Here is an 18,185-nt window from a genome sequence, read left to right on the forward strand (position 1 = left end):
GAGACTATTCCAGGTCGTGTTATTTACATAGGAGGCGGGATTTAGGCGGAATTACTCTTGGTTTCCTGTAAATGTAACACCAGTTTTCTCACGGAAACGCTTTTACTTTCGATTTTTTTCTTTTCATAGCCGAGTGTTCTCTCGTTACTCGCACGAGTATTTTGCTGTTGACACAAAACCAGGTAAGAAATAACAACTTTAAAGTACGCATAACGCTTTCTATTTGTAGCACAAAAACAGTACGAGTACGGAGTGTTTAGAAAAGCGGTTTGTGGGGACCTAAAGTTTTCTGTTGTCACCCTGAGGTAAAATTCTCTGCTTCATTGTTTACCATTGGCAGGATACCTTCTCTCTTACGTTTCATTTTGTTATCAACTTTGCCAGGAATATTCTCTTAAAATTCCTCAGGAGAAGTAGAATGAGACATGATATGGTTTGGTTGTTTTTTGTTGTTGTTGTTGTTGTTGTTGTTGTTGTTGTCGTTGTCGTTTTAAAGAGTCAAAACAAAGAGAAAGGCTGTGCTTAGCATCAGCTATGTTGTGATATTTTCAGGGGGGAGTATGCATACTCCATAAGTCGATAGAAGTCACCAGATGCCGTCACAGACTCTTTTGCATACGCATATTCACTGCATTGTTATGATCATTTGAATATCAAAACGTTTTATATGAAGAAAGAAGATTTTCTGAAGACACTGAAGGGATGTCGCAAATTGCATACTTATGCGCTATTCTACGCCATTTTGTAGTATAAATAGTATGAGTAGTGTGTTCACACTGAAATTTAAAAACAAGACGTGCACTTCAAGAACCCCAACCAAAAAAAAGTAAGTAAGTGTGGAATGTTGGATACTTGATGCACCGTTAATGCTCCATTTAAGATGATACTACACTTCTAAATTTCATACATTAGACAGTAGATTAGATGCATGGTGCACAGTGTAAGTGCATAGTGTGTAGTACGTCATTTGGGACAACTTTAGAGTAGAATTAAAGATAAAATATTTTATACCACAGAGGGGTAGAATGCTCGAATCTGATTGGTCGAAAGGTGTGCATTATTTTTGTATAACAGCACATGTAGTTCTGTGTGTAAAATGAACTTGTAGTTTACAGTTAGTCTGGAAAGAGAGCGAGAGAGAGGTTGGTGAAGAACAGTTGTTTATCACAGCTATAATATAGGTGAGAACAGGAACCAACGTGGATGTTCAACAACATTAAATCTAACTATAAAGTGTTCAAATGTGTGACATGTCTTTCACTGATGAATTAAACATCATACTAATTGCCAAATTGCTGTGGTGTAAGTGCACTAATACACTCCAGACCATGCAGTCAACAAAAATAATGCAGTTCTTTGCTAGCAGCACTCCGTTTGCGTTTTGTGCCGTATAACACCCCTGAGTGTGCATTATTTTTTTGTATAACAGCCCAGTTTGTCATGTGTTATTCTTTACATAATAAAATATAATAGAGAAGCACATTAGTTTCCTTTTTGAGCTCATTTGGTATCTAGAGTAAATCTATATCTACGTCTGAACTTCTGTAAAACTGCTTTGTGACACTTTGTTGTTAAAAGCACTATAGAAATAAAAGTGAATTCATATAGCATTTCTTATTGAAGTCATGGGACATTGCACCACAAACTAACAATTTATGTATTTACAAAATAGGCCTACTACAATTTATATCAAGAATTACTGAGTTTGTCAGCCTTGGCTTGCTAAGTCCATATCTGGATTTCTGTAAAGCTTTGTGACAATGTCTACTATCATTGTCACACACTGGTGGTTAGTTGACCATACCTGTATAACCAGCAGCTGTAGTGTGAGCTGTAGAGCCATTTTGAATGCAGGACAGTCTGCTCTAACATTTGCTCAAAAAGCTACTAGATTTAAATATTGTCGGTAAAGGGGTAAAATCACAGAGTTGGCAAGACTGGAAATAACACTAGCCTATAACATCTTATATCTTAACCATGTACTACTACCATTTAGTGGTAAATCGTTATTTTTACTTTATCTGTTCATACTGACTTTCAGAAAAGATTTTAACTTGGAAAACAGATTTTCTAAACCCTGTTATCATTGTTATTGTGTAAGAAATGAATTACAGAATGTTACATAGGCCTAAACCAATGAAAATGTGTCCCAAATTATCAAACATGTAATTAAAATGGTTTTTAGTCAGTTTTAAAGGGTCATGAAACCTCCCTCTTTCAGTTCAAGTCTATCTCTCAATGTTTTTGAAAAATGCAGCTTAAATGGCCGTGGATGGCTGTGCGAAGAAGGGAGGGGAAGTGGGCGTGGCAGGGAAAGGCAGGGGAAGAAGATGGGGGGGCGAGCCTTAAAGAACACTCACAATAAAGATGGATAGTGACAAAAAGTTTGCAGTGGGAGCAGTACGCAGGGCTCTGATGAGGCGGAGGACTTCTCTCCTCCTGAATCCCCAGGGCTAAATGGAGGCACAATAGATAGCGGTGCAGGTCCTCTGCCCTATCTATTTGAACCATTAGCCCTGGGGTGACTATGGAGGAAAACATAAAACAAAACCGGAGACCGCGCGGATGGAATGGTAGCTAGCTAATAGGCTCGAGCTTTTCATGAATAAAAGGTGAAGGCTCTTTCCTTCATTGCGGACTCTCATTGCATTGTTTTGCACACGATGGCCCCCGTGGAGCTTTAACCGGTTTAATTAGCTCAAAAGGCAAGTAAAACTGTTATGGTTAAAAATTAGACACATACCGAAGTCCACCTTTCTCCAATTCTCTCTCCCGAAACAACACACTCGAACTCTTAGACCATTGAAACAAACACTTGCGACCCATTTGAACGCCTCTCTCATCTGTAGGAAAGCACCATGTACTGTCATGAATAATTAAGAGACAACATCTTCTCATAGGATAAGAACACGCAGGCTCATGAATAATTATGAGACACAGATGCGTTATCGATGTACTATAGTACATTATAGTGACACGACGAGATTTTAAACCCTGAAAATTAAAATAGCAGAAAAAAATGTACCAGTTTTCTCCTACAATTAAAATTAACTGATGCTAATATTGTCTTTTATGATGTGGAATATGAACACCTCTGTTAAAATCTCTGTTAAAATCTAGAAAATGTAGTTTAGTTTTTCCATGATACTTTAACAAAAGTTCAGCCATGCTTCTATAGAATATGATTAATTTTCCTTCACATTTAGATATTCATCAATTTGTTAAATATTTTAGAAGTGTATCGACAAAACAGAAATGGAACAAAATGGAAATTCAAAACCTGTCTCAATATTTTGAATTCATCCTACTTTTACAAAATTAAAGGGGGTAAAAATTGCCACATAATATACAACACAATACACATAGTATATCATTCAGCAGTTTCTCCTGCTGCTCAGTGATTAAAACTTCTACTGCTATTTACTGCTATCCCTGAAATCTCTACATGTTTAAATCGTTTAAAAAAATTTAAATGCAGGGAATACACATACTTAGACAACACTGTATATGTTTTGTAAATAGTACATGAAATTAATACAGATAAATAAATATCCTATTTTTACAGTATATACCACTGAGATATACTGTACATAAGGGCCTGTATAAATATGCCATAAATAATGGCATAATTTAGAATCATTAAGACAAAGCCAATCTTCAGCCACTAACTCCTTTCAATTAAACTTTCAAAATAAAATCCCAATGAACTGTGCTCATGCTTTCTTCTTTTTTAATTTATTTTTTCCTTTTAGTCATGGAAGATGGCAATGCATTGGTTCCGTTGCAGCCAGAGGGGATTGAGATTCTGAAATGCAGTCGTGCTGCATTTTGCTATGCACTAGCAGGAAAATTTGGTTGTACCGCTCAGATCCACAATGTGGAGGATCATGCAGCTTCATTGTTTTCCCACGGCAAAACAACCATTGTGCCTGAGATTAAGTACAGCAAACAGCTGCCTAAGAGCCTGACGGTGTCAGTGTGGAAAGATGATCTTACTACGCATAAGGCAGATGCTGTGGTAAATGCAGCAAATGAGTATTTGAGTCATGGAGCAGGACTTGCTCTAGCTCTGAGTTTAGCTGGAGGTCCTAATATCAAGAAGTGGAGTGAGGACATCATAAAACAAAAGGGTAAAGTTCCCACAGGTGAAGTTGTTGCAACACCAGCTGGAAATCTCCCTTGTAAAATGATCATACATGCTGTTGGACCCTGTGTATCACCAAATGCAACAAATGTGGCACTTATGGAAGCATCAAAACTTTTGGGAGAAACTATTTGGAGCATCTTACAAAAAGCTAACTTTGAAAACCTACAGTCTGTTGCAATCCCTGCAATAAGCTCAGGCCTTTTCAATTTTCCACTGCAAAAATGTGCAGAGATCATTGTACAAACCGTGAAGGAATTCAGTAAAAAACGCAATCCAGGAGCCAGAAGCCTCGAGGTTCGTCTGGTGAATAACGATGATCACTCAGTTCAACAGATGCAGAGAGCTTGCTGGGAAATTCTGGGCCCATCTGACCAAATAATGCCAAACCACGACAATGCACCAACACAGTCTCCAGTCTCCAGTCTGGATCTGGGGAATGTGACTCTCCACCTCAAAAAGGGTGCCATTGAGGATGAGACAGTAAGTTTAAAAAAAATTACCCTCTATAAACTAAATTATAATGGAGCACTTGGACTATATGGCCAAAAGTTTGTGGGCACCTGACCAATCACAGCCATATATGGTTTGTTGAACATCCCATGTTCTGGGGTGGATTCTGCATTCCAGTTCAGTGGAGTTGACGTCAGGGCTCTGTGCAGAATATTCAAGTTCTTCCACTCCAATCTTGGCAAACCATGTCTTCATGAAGCTCGCTTTGTGCACTGGGGCATAGTCATGCTGTAACAGGTTTGGGTCTCTTAGTTCCACTGAAGGGAAATTGTAATACTACAGCATATAAAGACATTCTATACAATTGTGTGTTTACAACTTTGTGGCAACAGTTTGGGGAAGAAACATATACTGTATGTGTGTGGTCAGGTGTCCACATACTATTGCCCATATAGTGTATGTAGTAATAAACAATGAATTAACGTTTAACCATCTGGTTACATTTGTGGCATATCTGACACATTTGACAAATATACCTTGCATATTGACTCATTTTTTTTATATACAGTATAATTGCTAGTAGGTTAATATTATTGTTAGCCTCTAATGTTGTATAACCATTTCATTATCTTTGTGTTTGTGTTTGTAGACAGATGTGATTGTGAACACGATTGGCGCCGACTTAGATTTATCAAAAGGGCAGGTTTCAGCTGCTCTACTGACTAAAGCTGGCTGGAAGATTCAAGAGGAATTAAGACGTACTAAACATGGATATGTTCCTGAGGGTGCTGTTATTTCAACTACTGGCCATAACCTGAACTGTAAGGCAGTGTACCACACTGTCTGTGCACCAAAAAGCTTCACTGGCAATAAGGCCAATGAGGTTGGATTTCTAATATATAACCAGTTAGGGATACTAGACATTTATAGCAAGTAACTCATTAGCACTCTGATTTAGTAGCTAAAATTTATTCAGCCCTTTATCATGGGTGATTTTTAAGTAGTGTTTGTGTATAGCTCCAAATGATTTTTTTCTTTGATAGCAAATTCAGCATGTCCTTCTTTTCTAGTTGTTTAGTTTTTTGTCTTGAAAGTTGACCTTCATCAAAAATATGCAACATTGTCTTTTCTAGATTCTTCACTCTGTGGTCACATCTTGCCTTAGTAAGGTAACTAGTATTAGGGGTTCATCCATATCTTTTCCTGCTCTTGGGACAGGCAACCTTGGCCTTCAAAAAGATGAAGTTGCTCAAATTATGACCACTGCAGCTGTGGAGTTTTCTAAAAACTATACAGGCTCGAAAATAAAAATATTATTCGTGATTTTTCCAAAGGACACTGTGACACTGAAGGTACACTTAAGCTTCCATTTATTCTAATATACAACTTCTCATCAGCTATGGTATTAGTTACAGTACTGTATATCATGAAATGTCAGAATGTCAGTTCATTGGTGTACACTGTTGACATACAGTATTGGATGTATTTTAGGCTTTTGAAAAGGAAATGGCTTCCACTAACACAAAACTGCAAGCCTTTCAAAGCTCCAGCAGCACCAATGGCAAAAGTGAGAACATTTTTATAAAAAGTATATTTTTATCTCTGTGATTGTGTGTCAAACAGGTTTGTGTGTCATTGACCTGTAAGTGATTGTGGTTTCCTGATATAACATAGTTGCTTTGAGATTGTTCAGTCCAAGTTGTCCATCTGTCCGAGGTTCTCGCTAGTGCAACATCTAAAGAACGAGTGGTTAAATGTTTGTAGGATTTATACTAGGGATGCACCCAAATGAAAATTCCTGGTCGAAGCCGAAACCGAATATAATGAACAACTTGGCCAAAGGCCGAATACCAGACATTTTTTCCATTTATTTTGCCATTTTTTTTTCACCATTGCATAAATTAAATAGTCAAAATGTGCTTTTTACTATTTTGTCTTGCCTTTAAAAGAAAAAATCAATTACAGAAATTACAATTTCAAAATATTTAACACTGAACATTTTTTTTTTCCATTCCAGCAGGCATAGGCTACCAACAAGGCACAATACAACTTTAAATAAATAAATTAGTAAAATAAAAATATTTCTATGTGGCCATCTTTGAGCCCCCCTTGAATAGCCTATGTTAGGCCTATAATTGACTGCTGAAAGAATGTAACACTCTGTAGCCCTCAACAGAAAAGTGCATGGACCCACAACAAATGAATAATTGTCCTAGACATATGCCTACTTCTTTAGGAAAAGTGGCAGGTTCTTCCTTATGAAAAGTGTCTTCTCTGCTTTCCCACATTGAAGTCGGTTCCTCTTCTCATCGATGACATGAGAAGCAGCACTAAACAGTCTCTTGCTGTCAGTGCTTGTGAGTGCTTTTTTTTTGATAGTTGATCATTTCAGAACAATTATGCCTTAGAGATAATGAAATGGTTAAAAACCGGTATAGGCCTACGCTACTATTTTTCCACAATGAGCTATAAAATAGGCTATATAATAAAAAATATACTTTTTTTTACTGGATCTACTTCATAGGTGTCCCGTTATACATAATTAATGATGCCTGCCAACCAATCAGAAAATAGTAGGCCTATTTTTCCTATCCGGGGTAGCAAATAATTTAATAATTTCATTTAATGCATTAGGCTAACTAACATTAACAATGAGCAATATATTTGTTACAGTAGGCCTGATTAATCTTTGTTAACGTAAGTTGCTAAAAATATAATTGTTCACTGTTAGTTCATGTTAGTGTAAGTACATTAACTAATGTTAAGAAAACTTTTGATTTTAATACTGTATTATTAAATGCTGAAATTAACATTAAGATTAATAAATGCTTTAGACGTATTTTTCATTGTTAGTTCATAACTTATTTAGTTAACTATAGTTAACAAATGGAAACTTATTATAAAGTGTTACCAAAATATAGCCTAAATAAAGTCTTTTACGAATAGGCCTAGTCTATACCTGCGAGCCATCTGTGCCAGGTCGGGAAAGCGACCTTGATTGGTCCTCCAATATTCGAGAGGGTTATTGCTCCTGGGGATGGGAACTTCTGAGAGATAACCATCTAACTGTTGAGCGGTTGAGCTTGTCCTCTGTCTTGCATTTGGGTTATTCTCTTGGAGGGTCTCATCAAACATGTCAGATATCAAGGCTGTACGTGGCTCATCTGTGCGGGACCGTTTTCTCTCTGCGCTGTCTCCCCCATCTCCTGCGCTGTGCGTCCCCTGACCGTCTCCATCACCAAGTGGCTTTCCCAAATCCAACTCGGCCTGGATAATTTCTCGTGTGTCCTGCTTTGTCCCCACATCCAAGTATTGCTCTTTATATCATGGATCAAGTACAGTCGTGATGCAGTACAAGGGTTCGGAGGCCGCCTGACAGCCTCTAAGAGTGCACTTTTAGTTGTTTTCACTCCTTGGTCAGCCTCTTTGTTTAGAAGATGCTTTAGTGCTGCAAGGAAGGGAATAACATCTGCCACAGATGCGCCAGATGAGCTTATCTCTTTTGTTAGTTGCTCAAAGGGGGCAAGAAGAGAGAGAACGTTCTCGATTAACACCCACTGTTATGCAGTGAATGTCGCGGGCAGATCATAATCTGCTATGTATGCAGTCAGTACTCGCTTTTGTGCAAAAAGTCTTTCCAGCATATAATATGTATAGTGCTGTACGTTTTTCCAGATGTACCCCTTCTAGACAGTTCAGCAGAACACTGTCTGTAAATTAAAGCATCGTGCGTCCCACTCTGGTTGCTAGGCTATTTGGTTGCGTCATCAAACACATCACTGTTCGGTCAAATTTATTCGGCTTTTCAGTTATAGTTGGATAATTTCGGTTGCCGAACGTTCGGTGCATCCCTAATTTATACGGAATTATCACTGTAACCAGCAGATGAAGTAATTATATTTTAGAATTGATGCAAGCAGCGTCAAGGTCATAGCCAGGTCAAAAGGTCAGAAATAGTTTATCTTCGATAGCTTCTTTACAGTTAAAATATATTATATTGCCAGGGTATTTCTGGCATACAAATTAGTAATATGAATCCCCATTGAAATTGTTTGCCTTTTTTTATATATATAATTAGTAGAACCTGATACGGTGCAAATAGTCAATACCGGCAAAAAACGCAGACGGAAGCACTAGAAAAAAGAAACTATCATGAGCATATAAATGTATTTCTACCATAATTACAAATAATAAGTAATTGTTCCCAATCCATCTTTTATTTTTCTGACAGGTTCAGCTTTTCACGGCAGTCCTTGCATTGAGCTCTTTGCCCCATCACCAGAGGCAATAAGAGAGGCTAAACGATGGTGTTATGACATGCTGCATTTGTCCTCTGTCAAATGTCCTCTGAAAATATATAATAATCACATTGTGCACCTGAGTCAGGAGGATCATGAAAAGCTGATGTCCCTTCAGGTTCCACTTAATGTTATCATCACAGAATTCTTTAGGAAAGGCAAAGGAGGCATTATTATCAATGGTGACCCTGTATGGGTCAATTGTGCAGCATTGGAGGTGGAAGCCATGTTATGTCGGGCCCAAGAGGACTTTGCTCGGCATGAAGAGGAAGACATGCAGGGCGATTTGGAGTATATGTATGTAGTAGACGATTCTGGGCAACGACAAGAGACTGAGAGGATGTGTATGTTCTCTGTACTGCATTTGTATTACCTGACAATACACAAAAAAATTCAATATGTATGTATGTTGTGATTTTTTTTCAACATGTGTATGCATAATTTGTATCCATTGCCTATATTAGCAAACAGGTTATATCAGAAGACACCCATAAACCTGGATGACAGGACTGTAAAAGAAAGGATGAGAAACTTTACAAAATGCGGCCTGAGGATTGTGAAGGTAAGCTGATTTTTCACTTGTGTCTTTGTACTTAGGTTAAAATGATAAATGATCACAACAACATTTCAAGTGATCATAATAGCATTTTTTTTAATTAATGAAGGTTGAATAACAATCTCACAGTGTGCCTTTAAGGGTGTATTAAAAATCCAACAAATTCTTCCAGGGCAATGTTTTTATAGCAGTATTTAAATTAGAATGCTGTTAAAGTGATTGAACTTGATATGCTTTTCTTGGATTTGGTTGCTGTAGATGGAAAAAATCGAGAACTATGCTCTGAAGCAGATCTTCCAGTTGAACAGCAAACGTATAAAAACTCAACCTCAGCGTCTGTACCAGTGTGTGAAAGCACAGTTCTGTGATCTGATTTGCAGAGTGGGCTTCCAGAGGGAATATGCACCACCTGAAGGTACAAAACCACCACAGATGTACTGAATGGGATACTTGACTTGAAATTGATAGTTAATGTTACTTTCTCTTGATAATTAATAGTCACCCATCACTAATAATACTCTCTGTACTTCCAGAACAAAAGTATGGAGCTGGTATATACTTCACGTCTGAAGTGGACAAAGCAAGATCTCTGTGGGCAGACAATGGAGAAGAATATATCTACTTCATTGAAGCTCAAGTACTCACTGGGAAAGACAAACGTGGTTCAGCAGAACTGATTGTGCCTCCTCCAATTGAAAAAGATCCTCTGGTTCGTTATGACAGTGTGACCAGTGGGAGCGGCATTCACATCATCTTCAATGGCCAACAGGCCTACCCTACGTACCTTATTACGTGCAGCAAATAAGCTTTGTTTTAGCTAAACTCTCCATTTTCCACCAAAGCATTCTGTCTTTACATTAAAATAAGGTTTTACATTACATTCACCGAGCACCAATGCCTCATTCAAGAGTTAATTAAAGATGTCAAAAATGAAACTTAAAGCTTGCTAACCCTAACCAACAAAACTATTAAAACAGTAAATAGATAAACCCAGTATTTAATTCAGTGAACTTAAATTAGTTTTATTGTTGTACTGAAAATGATTTGGATTATACTTGCTTATTGTGGAAACACAAATGTAAGTTGTTTTGTGTAGCTAAATTACACACATGACCTAAGAAAAAAAGTTTAATTAGTCAAAAATAAAAAAACAGAAAGAGGACATCCTGGTGTACATTTTGATATATAATGTAAGGCATGACCTTGCTGATGTCAAATCCTCTTTGCAAAACTCTGAGCTGTCAGCTTCTCTTCTCTTCTGGTTTGTTCTGGGCCTGTTCCTTTAATTGTTTTACTTTAGATGCTTCTGTTTCAGGGAATATTTGTTAAGGGGTGACTTATAAATTCAGATATTACAGTAATATGAGTAGTTTAAACACATTCTAATTATATATGTTATGTTTGAAGTTAAAAATTAAGATATAGCAGGTTACTCTGTTGCATTTTTAATGCTGTGGATTTTCTACTTTCCCCCTGAGTCTCAGCACCACATGGTTGAATGGCACATTTAAGAATGACAGAAAATGGGACAGGGGCTGTATAAATGTAGGCACTACATTAATAAATTTATAGAATAACCTCTGCAAATTTACATATATATTATTTTTGATTGCACTCTTTTGTGAAGCTATGGCACATTTTATTTTCATTTTTAATACTGAGGTTTGGAAGTGTGTGGTGTTTTCTGGTCTGTCTTTGATTGGAGCAATAAAATCTAACAGATTTCATATTCACTATCTGCGTTCACTTGATTTATTTCGGATCTGCGTAAAAAGTGAAAGAGCCGGCAGATTAAATTAAATCTGATATATAGACAGGTTTAATTTGTAACACAAACACAGTATCAGCTTTGTTGACCTGCACAATGTTGAACCACAACGTTACTGTACATACTTTTAAATATAAGAACACAATGGTGCAGGGCTAAGCTGATTAAGGAATCAGGAAATGTTTTTGAAGCCTTGCAGTCTTCCTGATTTGAAAAGAAAAAACAAATCAGATCCTTTTTTAATATCCCTAATACCCCCTTTATAGGTTTATCGGTTTAGTGGAGATAGGTAGGCACTTTACAATTTTGCAGTCTGCTATATGAATTTATAACCGGCCCTAAACTTTTCATGAAGGACCGTTTAAAGCAGGTTTTAACACGAAGAATTGCCAAACACTGAATCTGGAAAGTACAACGTCTGAAAATCTTTGGCCCTTCTATCTACAATGACGCTGACTTTCAACTGCACTTCCACAGGAATGTTACTGCCATCCTGGGTGATGGGGGATGGGACCTTTAAACGTTCATAAAGGAATGTTCTAACGTGTAAACACCTGAATTTCATATTTGGCTCCTAAACATGTCAGTTTTCAAAGATGCAAGCAATGATGCCACCACACATGAAGGTAAGTAAAACCAAAAGTGCAGCAGCTCCATTTTATTGTCCTGAACTCTCCACTATAAAAACTGAAAGTCAAACGATGTGAAGTTTCTCATTATCTTTTCTGTGATTTAAGTCTTAGTTCTAATCCATGCTTCACTGCTGGTTGACTTAATACATAATACAATGTTTTTAGAAATCATTCCAAAGCTCATAAAAATCTCATTCTATGAAATACCATTTTGGCCTGGTTTAATACAATCTGTTCATTAACAGCAGGTCTATTAGGTCTGATATGCTAAAGTTACAAGTTGGTTCCATGATTGGCATCTCAAGCCACAATGATACTCACATACACTATATGGCCAAAAGTTTGTGGACACCCGACCATCACGCTCCAGATTCACTCCCCGTTTACTGTAATAATAAGCTCCACTCTTCTGTGAAGGCTTCCCACTAGATTTTGAAACATGGCTGTGGGGATTTGTGCTTATTCAACTGCAAGAGCATTAGTAAGGTCAGGCAATGAGTCGGGCGAGGAGACCTGGGGTGCAGTTGGTACTCCAGTTCCTCTCAAAGGTGTTTAACGTGGTTGAGTTCTTCCACTCGGCAACCTCGGCAAACCATGTCTTCACGGAGCTCACTTTGTGCACATGGGCACTGTCATACTGGAACAGGTTTGGACTTCTAAGCTCCAGTGAAGGGAAATCATAATGCTACAACATACAAAAGGCATTTTATGCTTATAGTTTGGGGAAGGAGAACATATGGGTGTGATGGTCAGGTTTCCACATACTTTTGACCCTATTTTACACTGAACTGGGAAATGTGATGTTAAACCAGTACAAGGGCCAGACTAGCTCAACCTGTGTGTTCTCCTTGGGCTCCATTTTTACCCATTTTCATGTTCTAAATACTTAAACTAATGTTGCCAGCATGAATTTGGCTTAGTTTCTTGAGGGAAAAAAAATTCTTAAATGAATTACATTCAGGACACTTTTCAAAGTGAAGTGTTAGATCTGAAGTATAAATCAGATTTTAGTGTCTCACTCCCTACCCCTCCCTACACCTGTGCTCTCAGCAAACAGGAAGTGCTTTTGTGCATCTATCTATTGATATCATTTGTAATTCTTAGTGCTGTGATTACTGGGAATGTACTGCGAATTTAAATGAAATGTTACACCTGTATTGCTTTAAATTCTGGCCTGAGTCAGTAGGACAACCACTGTAGTGAAGAACATGAGGGTTAAAAATGCAACTCCCTACATCACAGGATTCACAGATGATAATTCGTTGGCCTCGGCCATTTCGTTTCCGTCCACCAGGAGTGTGTGGATGATGCCGTCTCTCCTCCTGCCGCTGCTCACGGCCTTGATGCAGCAGTCATGGTCGCCCAGAGTGAAGTGTGTCTCTGTGCCGTCATCCACAAACTCCCCCTGCATTTCGATCAGCACAATAGAACAATTAAAATTTTATGGTGCGTCTAAATCTGCTATCGAATGGCTGCTTTGGTCGCACTATAAAAATGGCTATTATGTGTCTATAAAGATTTGTGAACTTCACTAGGCCCTGTCCATACCTCTTAAACATGAACTGATGCTAATTGCAAGCTTTTGATATTACTTAAGGTATTGTCTATATGGCTTTATAAAGTATCATCTCATTATAGATAACATTACAGAACAGGAGTACAGGTCAGTGAGTGAAGCTACTGTAACTGTCAACATTATAAAATGAGTGCAACATTTATCTGTTTATTCACACTGGAGCAAATTCTGTATCGGTGTATTTATGAATGTTCATGACTCTCAGTATTCTCTCTCTCTTTCTCTAAAACACAAACATATGTTACTTCCGGCTACTTACGGCTGTCTCCATTTTCTGCCCATTGCACCAAATGTCCATGGTGTCTTTTTCTGTTCAGGAAGAGAGAGGAGAGAACACATCCAATCATTTACTGATGTGCTGTAAAGTTCTGACAATAACAAGTGCAATAAAATGTCGCTCATGACTGTGTCGACAGCAAAGGTCACTGCAGTTTCTTCTTCTTATTCACCCACAACTACTGTACATGCAAAAGTTCTTTCAAAAGCCCAACACAGGCTTCACTCAGTTAGTATCGCATACAATTTTGGGAAGTTCCAGTGGCTTCAGTGTCATCTGCCCCACCCGGTCCTGGCAGAACATCTATTTTTAGAGGAGATAAATGAAGCCTGTTGGCATGTAAAAGTTGTTCTGCTTCATTACAACAACGTTGTAATGAAAGCGAAACAGCTACATGTCGTGTGAAGGTGTTAAATATTTCCGTTTATGAATGCTTGACCGCCCTGTGTCTATAATACAACAAACTATCCTGACTACAGCGATTTGGTTAATGACAGCAGCAAATTGGTGGTGTAACACAGGAGACTGGCTTATTTGTTAGTTACGCAGTGACCATGTACGTCAGTAAAAACACTCGCTACCTTGATAATAACACCATAATACATAGCACCAGGTATCACATATATAAAGCAGGTTAACTCATCACTGAAGTACAGTGATTTGCATATATATTCGCCTCCTTGAACTTTTCCACATTTTGCAGAATTACAACCTTGAATTGAAATGAACCTAACTGGGATTTTTACAGTTTGATTTATGTGTCATTTGTAAGCGCAGTTTGCATCATTTTATTGTGACACAAAGTTTAATCAAACAAAAGAAATCTGACATTTGTTGGTTGCATAAGTATTCACTCCCTTGAGGCTTTGCTTGCAATTACAGGTGTTTTCTGGGATGTCTCGATCAGTTTTGCACATTTGGATCCTGATAGTTTTGCACATTCTTCTTGGCAAAATCGCTCAAGCTCAGTCAGACTGGACAGAAACCAACTGCAATTTCAATTTCGGTTTTGCCACAAATGATTAATCGGATTGAGGTCTGAGATTTGCTTTGACTGGGCCATTCTAACATATTCAGGTTCTTGGTTATAAACCACTCCATTCTAGCTTTGATTTGCCAGTGTGTTTAGAGTTGTCCTGCTGGCTGTTTTCCAGTCCCTGCTGATGAGAAGAAGCCCCCCAATCCCATGATGCTACCACCACCATGCTTCACTGTGGGGTTAGTGTTCTCAGGGTGATGAGCAGTTCTGAATTTCTACCAAATGATGCACTTCAACTTTGGTCTCATAAGACCAGAGAATCTCTTGTACATGAAACTCCAAGCGTTATTTCATGTGGCTTTTTTTCAATAATCTCTTTCTTCCAGATACTCTTCCCTAATGTTTCGGATATTTATAACCAACCCCTTATTGATGCTTTAGCAGAATTTTGTCCCACACTTGTCCCAGATAGCTCCTTGCTTTTAAACAACATGAAACTTACTGGCCAGTTTATTATATACACCAACCATGTTGATCCATCTTGTAGGTACACAGTGAGAGACTAAAACTGTTTTCCCTAAAGTGTGTGTCATTCCTTCATTCAGTGTCAGTTGCTGACCACTGGTAGACTTGTTGTTCAGCAGCATGGCCTTGTCCAGCAACTTATTACCCTTGTGAAACTCTCAAGTTGGCATTTAGGACTTAACACAGCATCATATGTTCATTTAATAAATACGGTTCATAATAATGCTTCATAGATCAGAAGCTTCTTACCCAGGACCACTCTGCAGTCTACGCCATCCAGGTTGAGCAGCCAAGTGCTTGTAACCTTAGAACGGTTCTCCATATATTTCTTCAGGCTCTTGCCGTTGATTTCCAGTGTGTATTCATAGGCAAACCCACTCACCGCGTCAATGTTAATGGTGGCCTTTGTGTCTGTGCTTCCTACATAAAACGTCTCCTTGCCTACCAGCTTGAACATCCAGTCTCTCCTCAGGACCTCCTGACAAGCAAATGAAAAGATGTATACGTTCAGGCATATTCTTACACTCACACATGGGTTAGAAATAAAATATTATTATCATTATTATTATTATTATTATTATTATTATACATTTTATTTATAGGTGACTTACATGACACTCAAGGACACCTCACAAACACAAACACACACACACACACATACACACACACACACACACACACACACACACACACACACACATATATATATATATATATATATATATATATATATATATATATATATATATATATATAAAATCTTATAATTAACCACATAAACTTAATCGCTGGGGACACTATATAATTATGTGGATTTATTTTCTTGTCATTTTGCATTAAGGTAAAAAAGTTAATATGGCCAAAAGTTTGTGGACACTGGACCATCACATCCATGTGTGCTTGTTGAACATCCCATTCCAGATTTCTTATCTAGGCTTTCCACTAGCCTAGATCTTGGAGCATGGCTGTGGGAATTTGTGTTCATTCAGCTACAAGAGCATTAGTGAGGTTTAGGCACTGATGTTGAGGTGCAGTCGAAGTTCCAGTTCATCCCAAAGGTGTTCAGTGGGGTTGAGGTCAGGGCTCTGTGCAGGACACAGATGTCTTCATGGAGCTCACTTTGTGCACAAGGGGGCTTGTCATGCTGGAACAGGTTTGGGCCTCTTAGTACCAAGGGAAGGGAACTTGTAAAGCTATAGCATACAGAGAAATTCTATACAGTTGTGTGCTTCAAACTTTACAGCAACAGTTTGGAAAAGAACTACATATTGGTGTGATGGTTAGGTGTCCAGATACTTTTGGTCATACAGTGTATTCTTCACTCTGAAGAATGGCCTGAAACGGTTATGACTTTCCACACCTTGCCATCAACATTGATGACCCGTTTCCCCGTGGTTGTGCCATGTTCAAATTCAATCCTGTGCACCCCATCACTCAGGGCCACGTCCCAAACTCCAACCAGGTCTCCGGACATGATCCCTCTGCCCAGAGATCACCAGTGGAGCTCCAAGATACCTTCAGAAAGCAAGCAAGCAGGAAGATTAATCCAACTTGAGCAGTGAGATAGATATATTCATCAGAACTTGACTCTTCAGGAACTTTTAAGGACCTATACATCATTACCACACTAACATAAGCCATACATTTTAATTTTTGAGCTGAGCTGCTCTAACATTGAACACTGTGTTCTTACTGGAGAGTTTAGCTAGCGGTTGTTTTGGTTTAAAGCCCAAAAAAGTCGAAAGAAAGAAAAAAATAGAAAATTACTCTTAAAGGCTAAAATGTAGCTATAATTTGGGCGACCGTTTAATCAGCTTTAACTACAGTGTAACCAAAGCTAGCTAGCAAGCAGCTACGCTTAAGCTAATGGCCGTATCCTAAATTGCTAGACGGCACATATAGTGCCCCACACAGCACTATTACTTCATACACTACGTAGTGCACCTACATATAGAGTCATAAAACATTCGGTATTCGGCCAGTGTGCTTTGAAGCGGCTAACGCTCAAGTTTCTCCTGGTGTGACCAGCGGTCTAACTACCACACCGAATAAAAACAGTACATTACCTGGATTGTAAGACGATTCAAGCACTAGTGTTGAATAAATCTTTTCTGTTACGTTGCCTAACGTTTCTCCAGAATTCGCCTAGTTAGCTCAGTAGTCCCAAAAAAGCTAGCTAGCTAGCTAGCTAACAACAAATCGGTTATCTGTCTAACAATACATGTAACCATGGTAACTGTTCGCCATTACCACCGATTAAAAAGGTCCCGTTATCGCCCCCTACCGGCCCTAATAATGGCGTCGTGTAAAGGAATTGAATGTGGTTCTACCACTGGAATAAATTTCTTCTGGTATATGTCTCATTCACCTCGTTATTACCTGTGGATATGAGATAACAGCAAACACTGCTTCTTTTCCTACCTACAATAGGCGTTTATACAGTGTACAGTGCGTTGCATAAATATCCTCCCTTGAACTTTCCCACATTTTGAACTGAAATGGATTTACGCAAAAGTTGTGACTGTGTAGGAATATATCCATCTCCCTTCCTTCCTGGAAGGTTAAAAAGTTTGTTAGAGAACATACCTAAAGGTACCTATCCATTTTCTGTACTGCTTACCCTACACAGGGTTGCAGGGAGCCTGGAGCCTATCACAGGGAACTCGGGGCATGAGGTGGGGGACACCCTGGACAAGGGGCCAGCCTATCACAGGGAACAATCACACACACACACACTCATCAATTCATATACTATGGACAATTTGGAAACGCTAATCATCCAATGTATTTGGACTGGGGGAGGAAACCCGGAGGAAGTACCAGGAGGAAACCCCCGAAGCACAGGGAGAACATGCAAAGGCAGGAATCGAACCCCCAACCCTGGAAGTGCGAGGCAAATGTACTGAGCGCTCAGTGCTTAGTGAACATCCCATTCCAGAACCATGCATCCATCCATCCATCCCCTCTTTTCTTTTAA

The 18,185-nt window shown here is 38.6% G+C and overlaps 2 protein-coding genes across 3 annotated transcripts; one reads left to right on the plus strand and one right to left on the minus strand.

Annotated features, from left to right (window-relative positions):
• The first annotated feature begins 10 nt into the window (after positions 1-10).
• Positions 11-11,184, plus strand: parp9 (poly(ADP-ribose) polymerase family member 9). Its single transcript, XM_053626442.1, has 9 exons — positions 11-182; positions 3,753-4,627; positions 5,247-5,480; positions 5,731-5,949; positions 6,089-6,164; positions 8,829-9,239; positions 9,360-9,457; positions 9,710-9,866; positions 9,985-11,184. Exons 2-9 carry the CDS (start codon positions 3,755-3,757, stop codon positions 10,254-10,256), a joined length of 2,340 nt encoding a protein of 779 aa, XP_053482417.1. The 5' UTR covers positions 11-182; positions 3,753-3,754; the 3' UTR covers positions 10,257-11,184.
• On the minus strand, positions 10,453-17,444 carry faima (Fas apoptotic inhibitory molecule a). 2 transcript variants are annotated; one of them, XM_053626444.1, is made up of 5 exons: positions 17,275-17,444; positions 16,569-16,723; positions 15,458-15,686; positions 13,687-13,736; positions 10,453-13,256 (listed from the first exon to the last, which is right to left on the minus strand). In XM_053626444.1, the coding sequence occupies exons 2-5, from the start codon at positions 16,680-16,682 to the stop codon at positions 13,083-13,085; spliced, it is 567 nt and encodes a 188-aa protein (XP_053482419.1). In that variant the 5' UTR covers positions 16,683-16,723; positions 17,275-17,444; the 3' UTR covers positions 10,453-13,082. The 2 variants fall into 2 exon arrangements, with proteins under 2 accessions (XP_053482419.1, XP_053482420.1); XM_053626445.1 differs by lacking the exon at positions 17,275-17,444 and adding an exon at positions 16,902-17,124.
• Positions 17,445-18,185: the final 741 nt, after the last annotated feature.

This window comes from Ictalurus furcatus, chromosome 6 (genome assembly GCF_023375685.1).
Source record: "Ictalurus furcatus strain D&B chromosome 6, Billie_1.0, whole genome shotgun sequence".
Classification (NCBI taxonomy): domain Eukaryota; kingdom Metazoa; phylum Chordata; class Actinopteri; order Siluriformes; family Ictaluridae; genus Ictalurus; species Ictalurus furcatus.

Coding starts and splice junctions, on each gene's coding strand:
- faima (XM_053626444.1), bottom strand. CDS start 16,682: ATGTCCGGAGACCTGGTTGGAGTTTGGGACGTGGCCCTGAGTGATGGG. Junction 15,687..16,568: donor TCATCAATGTTGATGGCAAG/GTGTGGAAAGTC, acceptor TTTGCTTGTCAG/GAGGTCCTGAGGAGAGACTG. Junction 13,737..15,457: donor AGACTGCAGAGTGGTCCTGG/GTAAGAAGCTTC, acceptor CTTCCTGAACAG/AAAAAGACACCATGGACATT.
- parp9 (XM_053626442.1), top strand. CDS start 3,755: ATGGAAGATGGCAATGCATTGGTTCCGTTGCAGCCAGAGGGGATTGAG. Junction 9,240..9,359: donor ACAAGAGACTGAGAGGATGT/GTATGTTCTCTG, acceptor TGCCTATATTAG/CAAACAGGTTATATCAGAAG. Junction 9,458..9,709: donor GCGGCCTGAGGATTGTGAAG/GTAAGCTGATTT, acceptor TGGTTGCTGTAG/ATGGAAAAAATCGAGAACTA.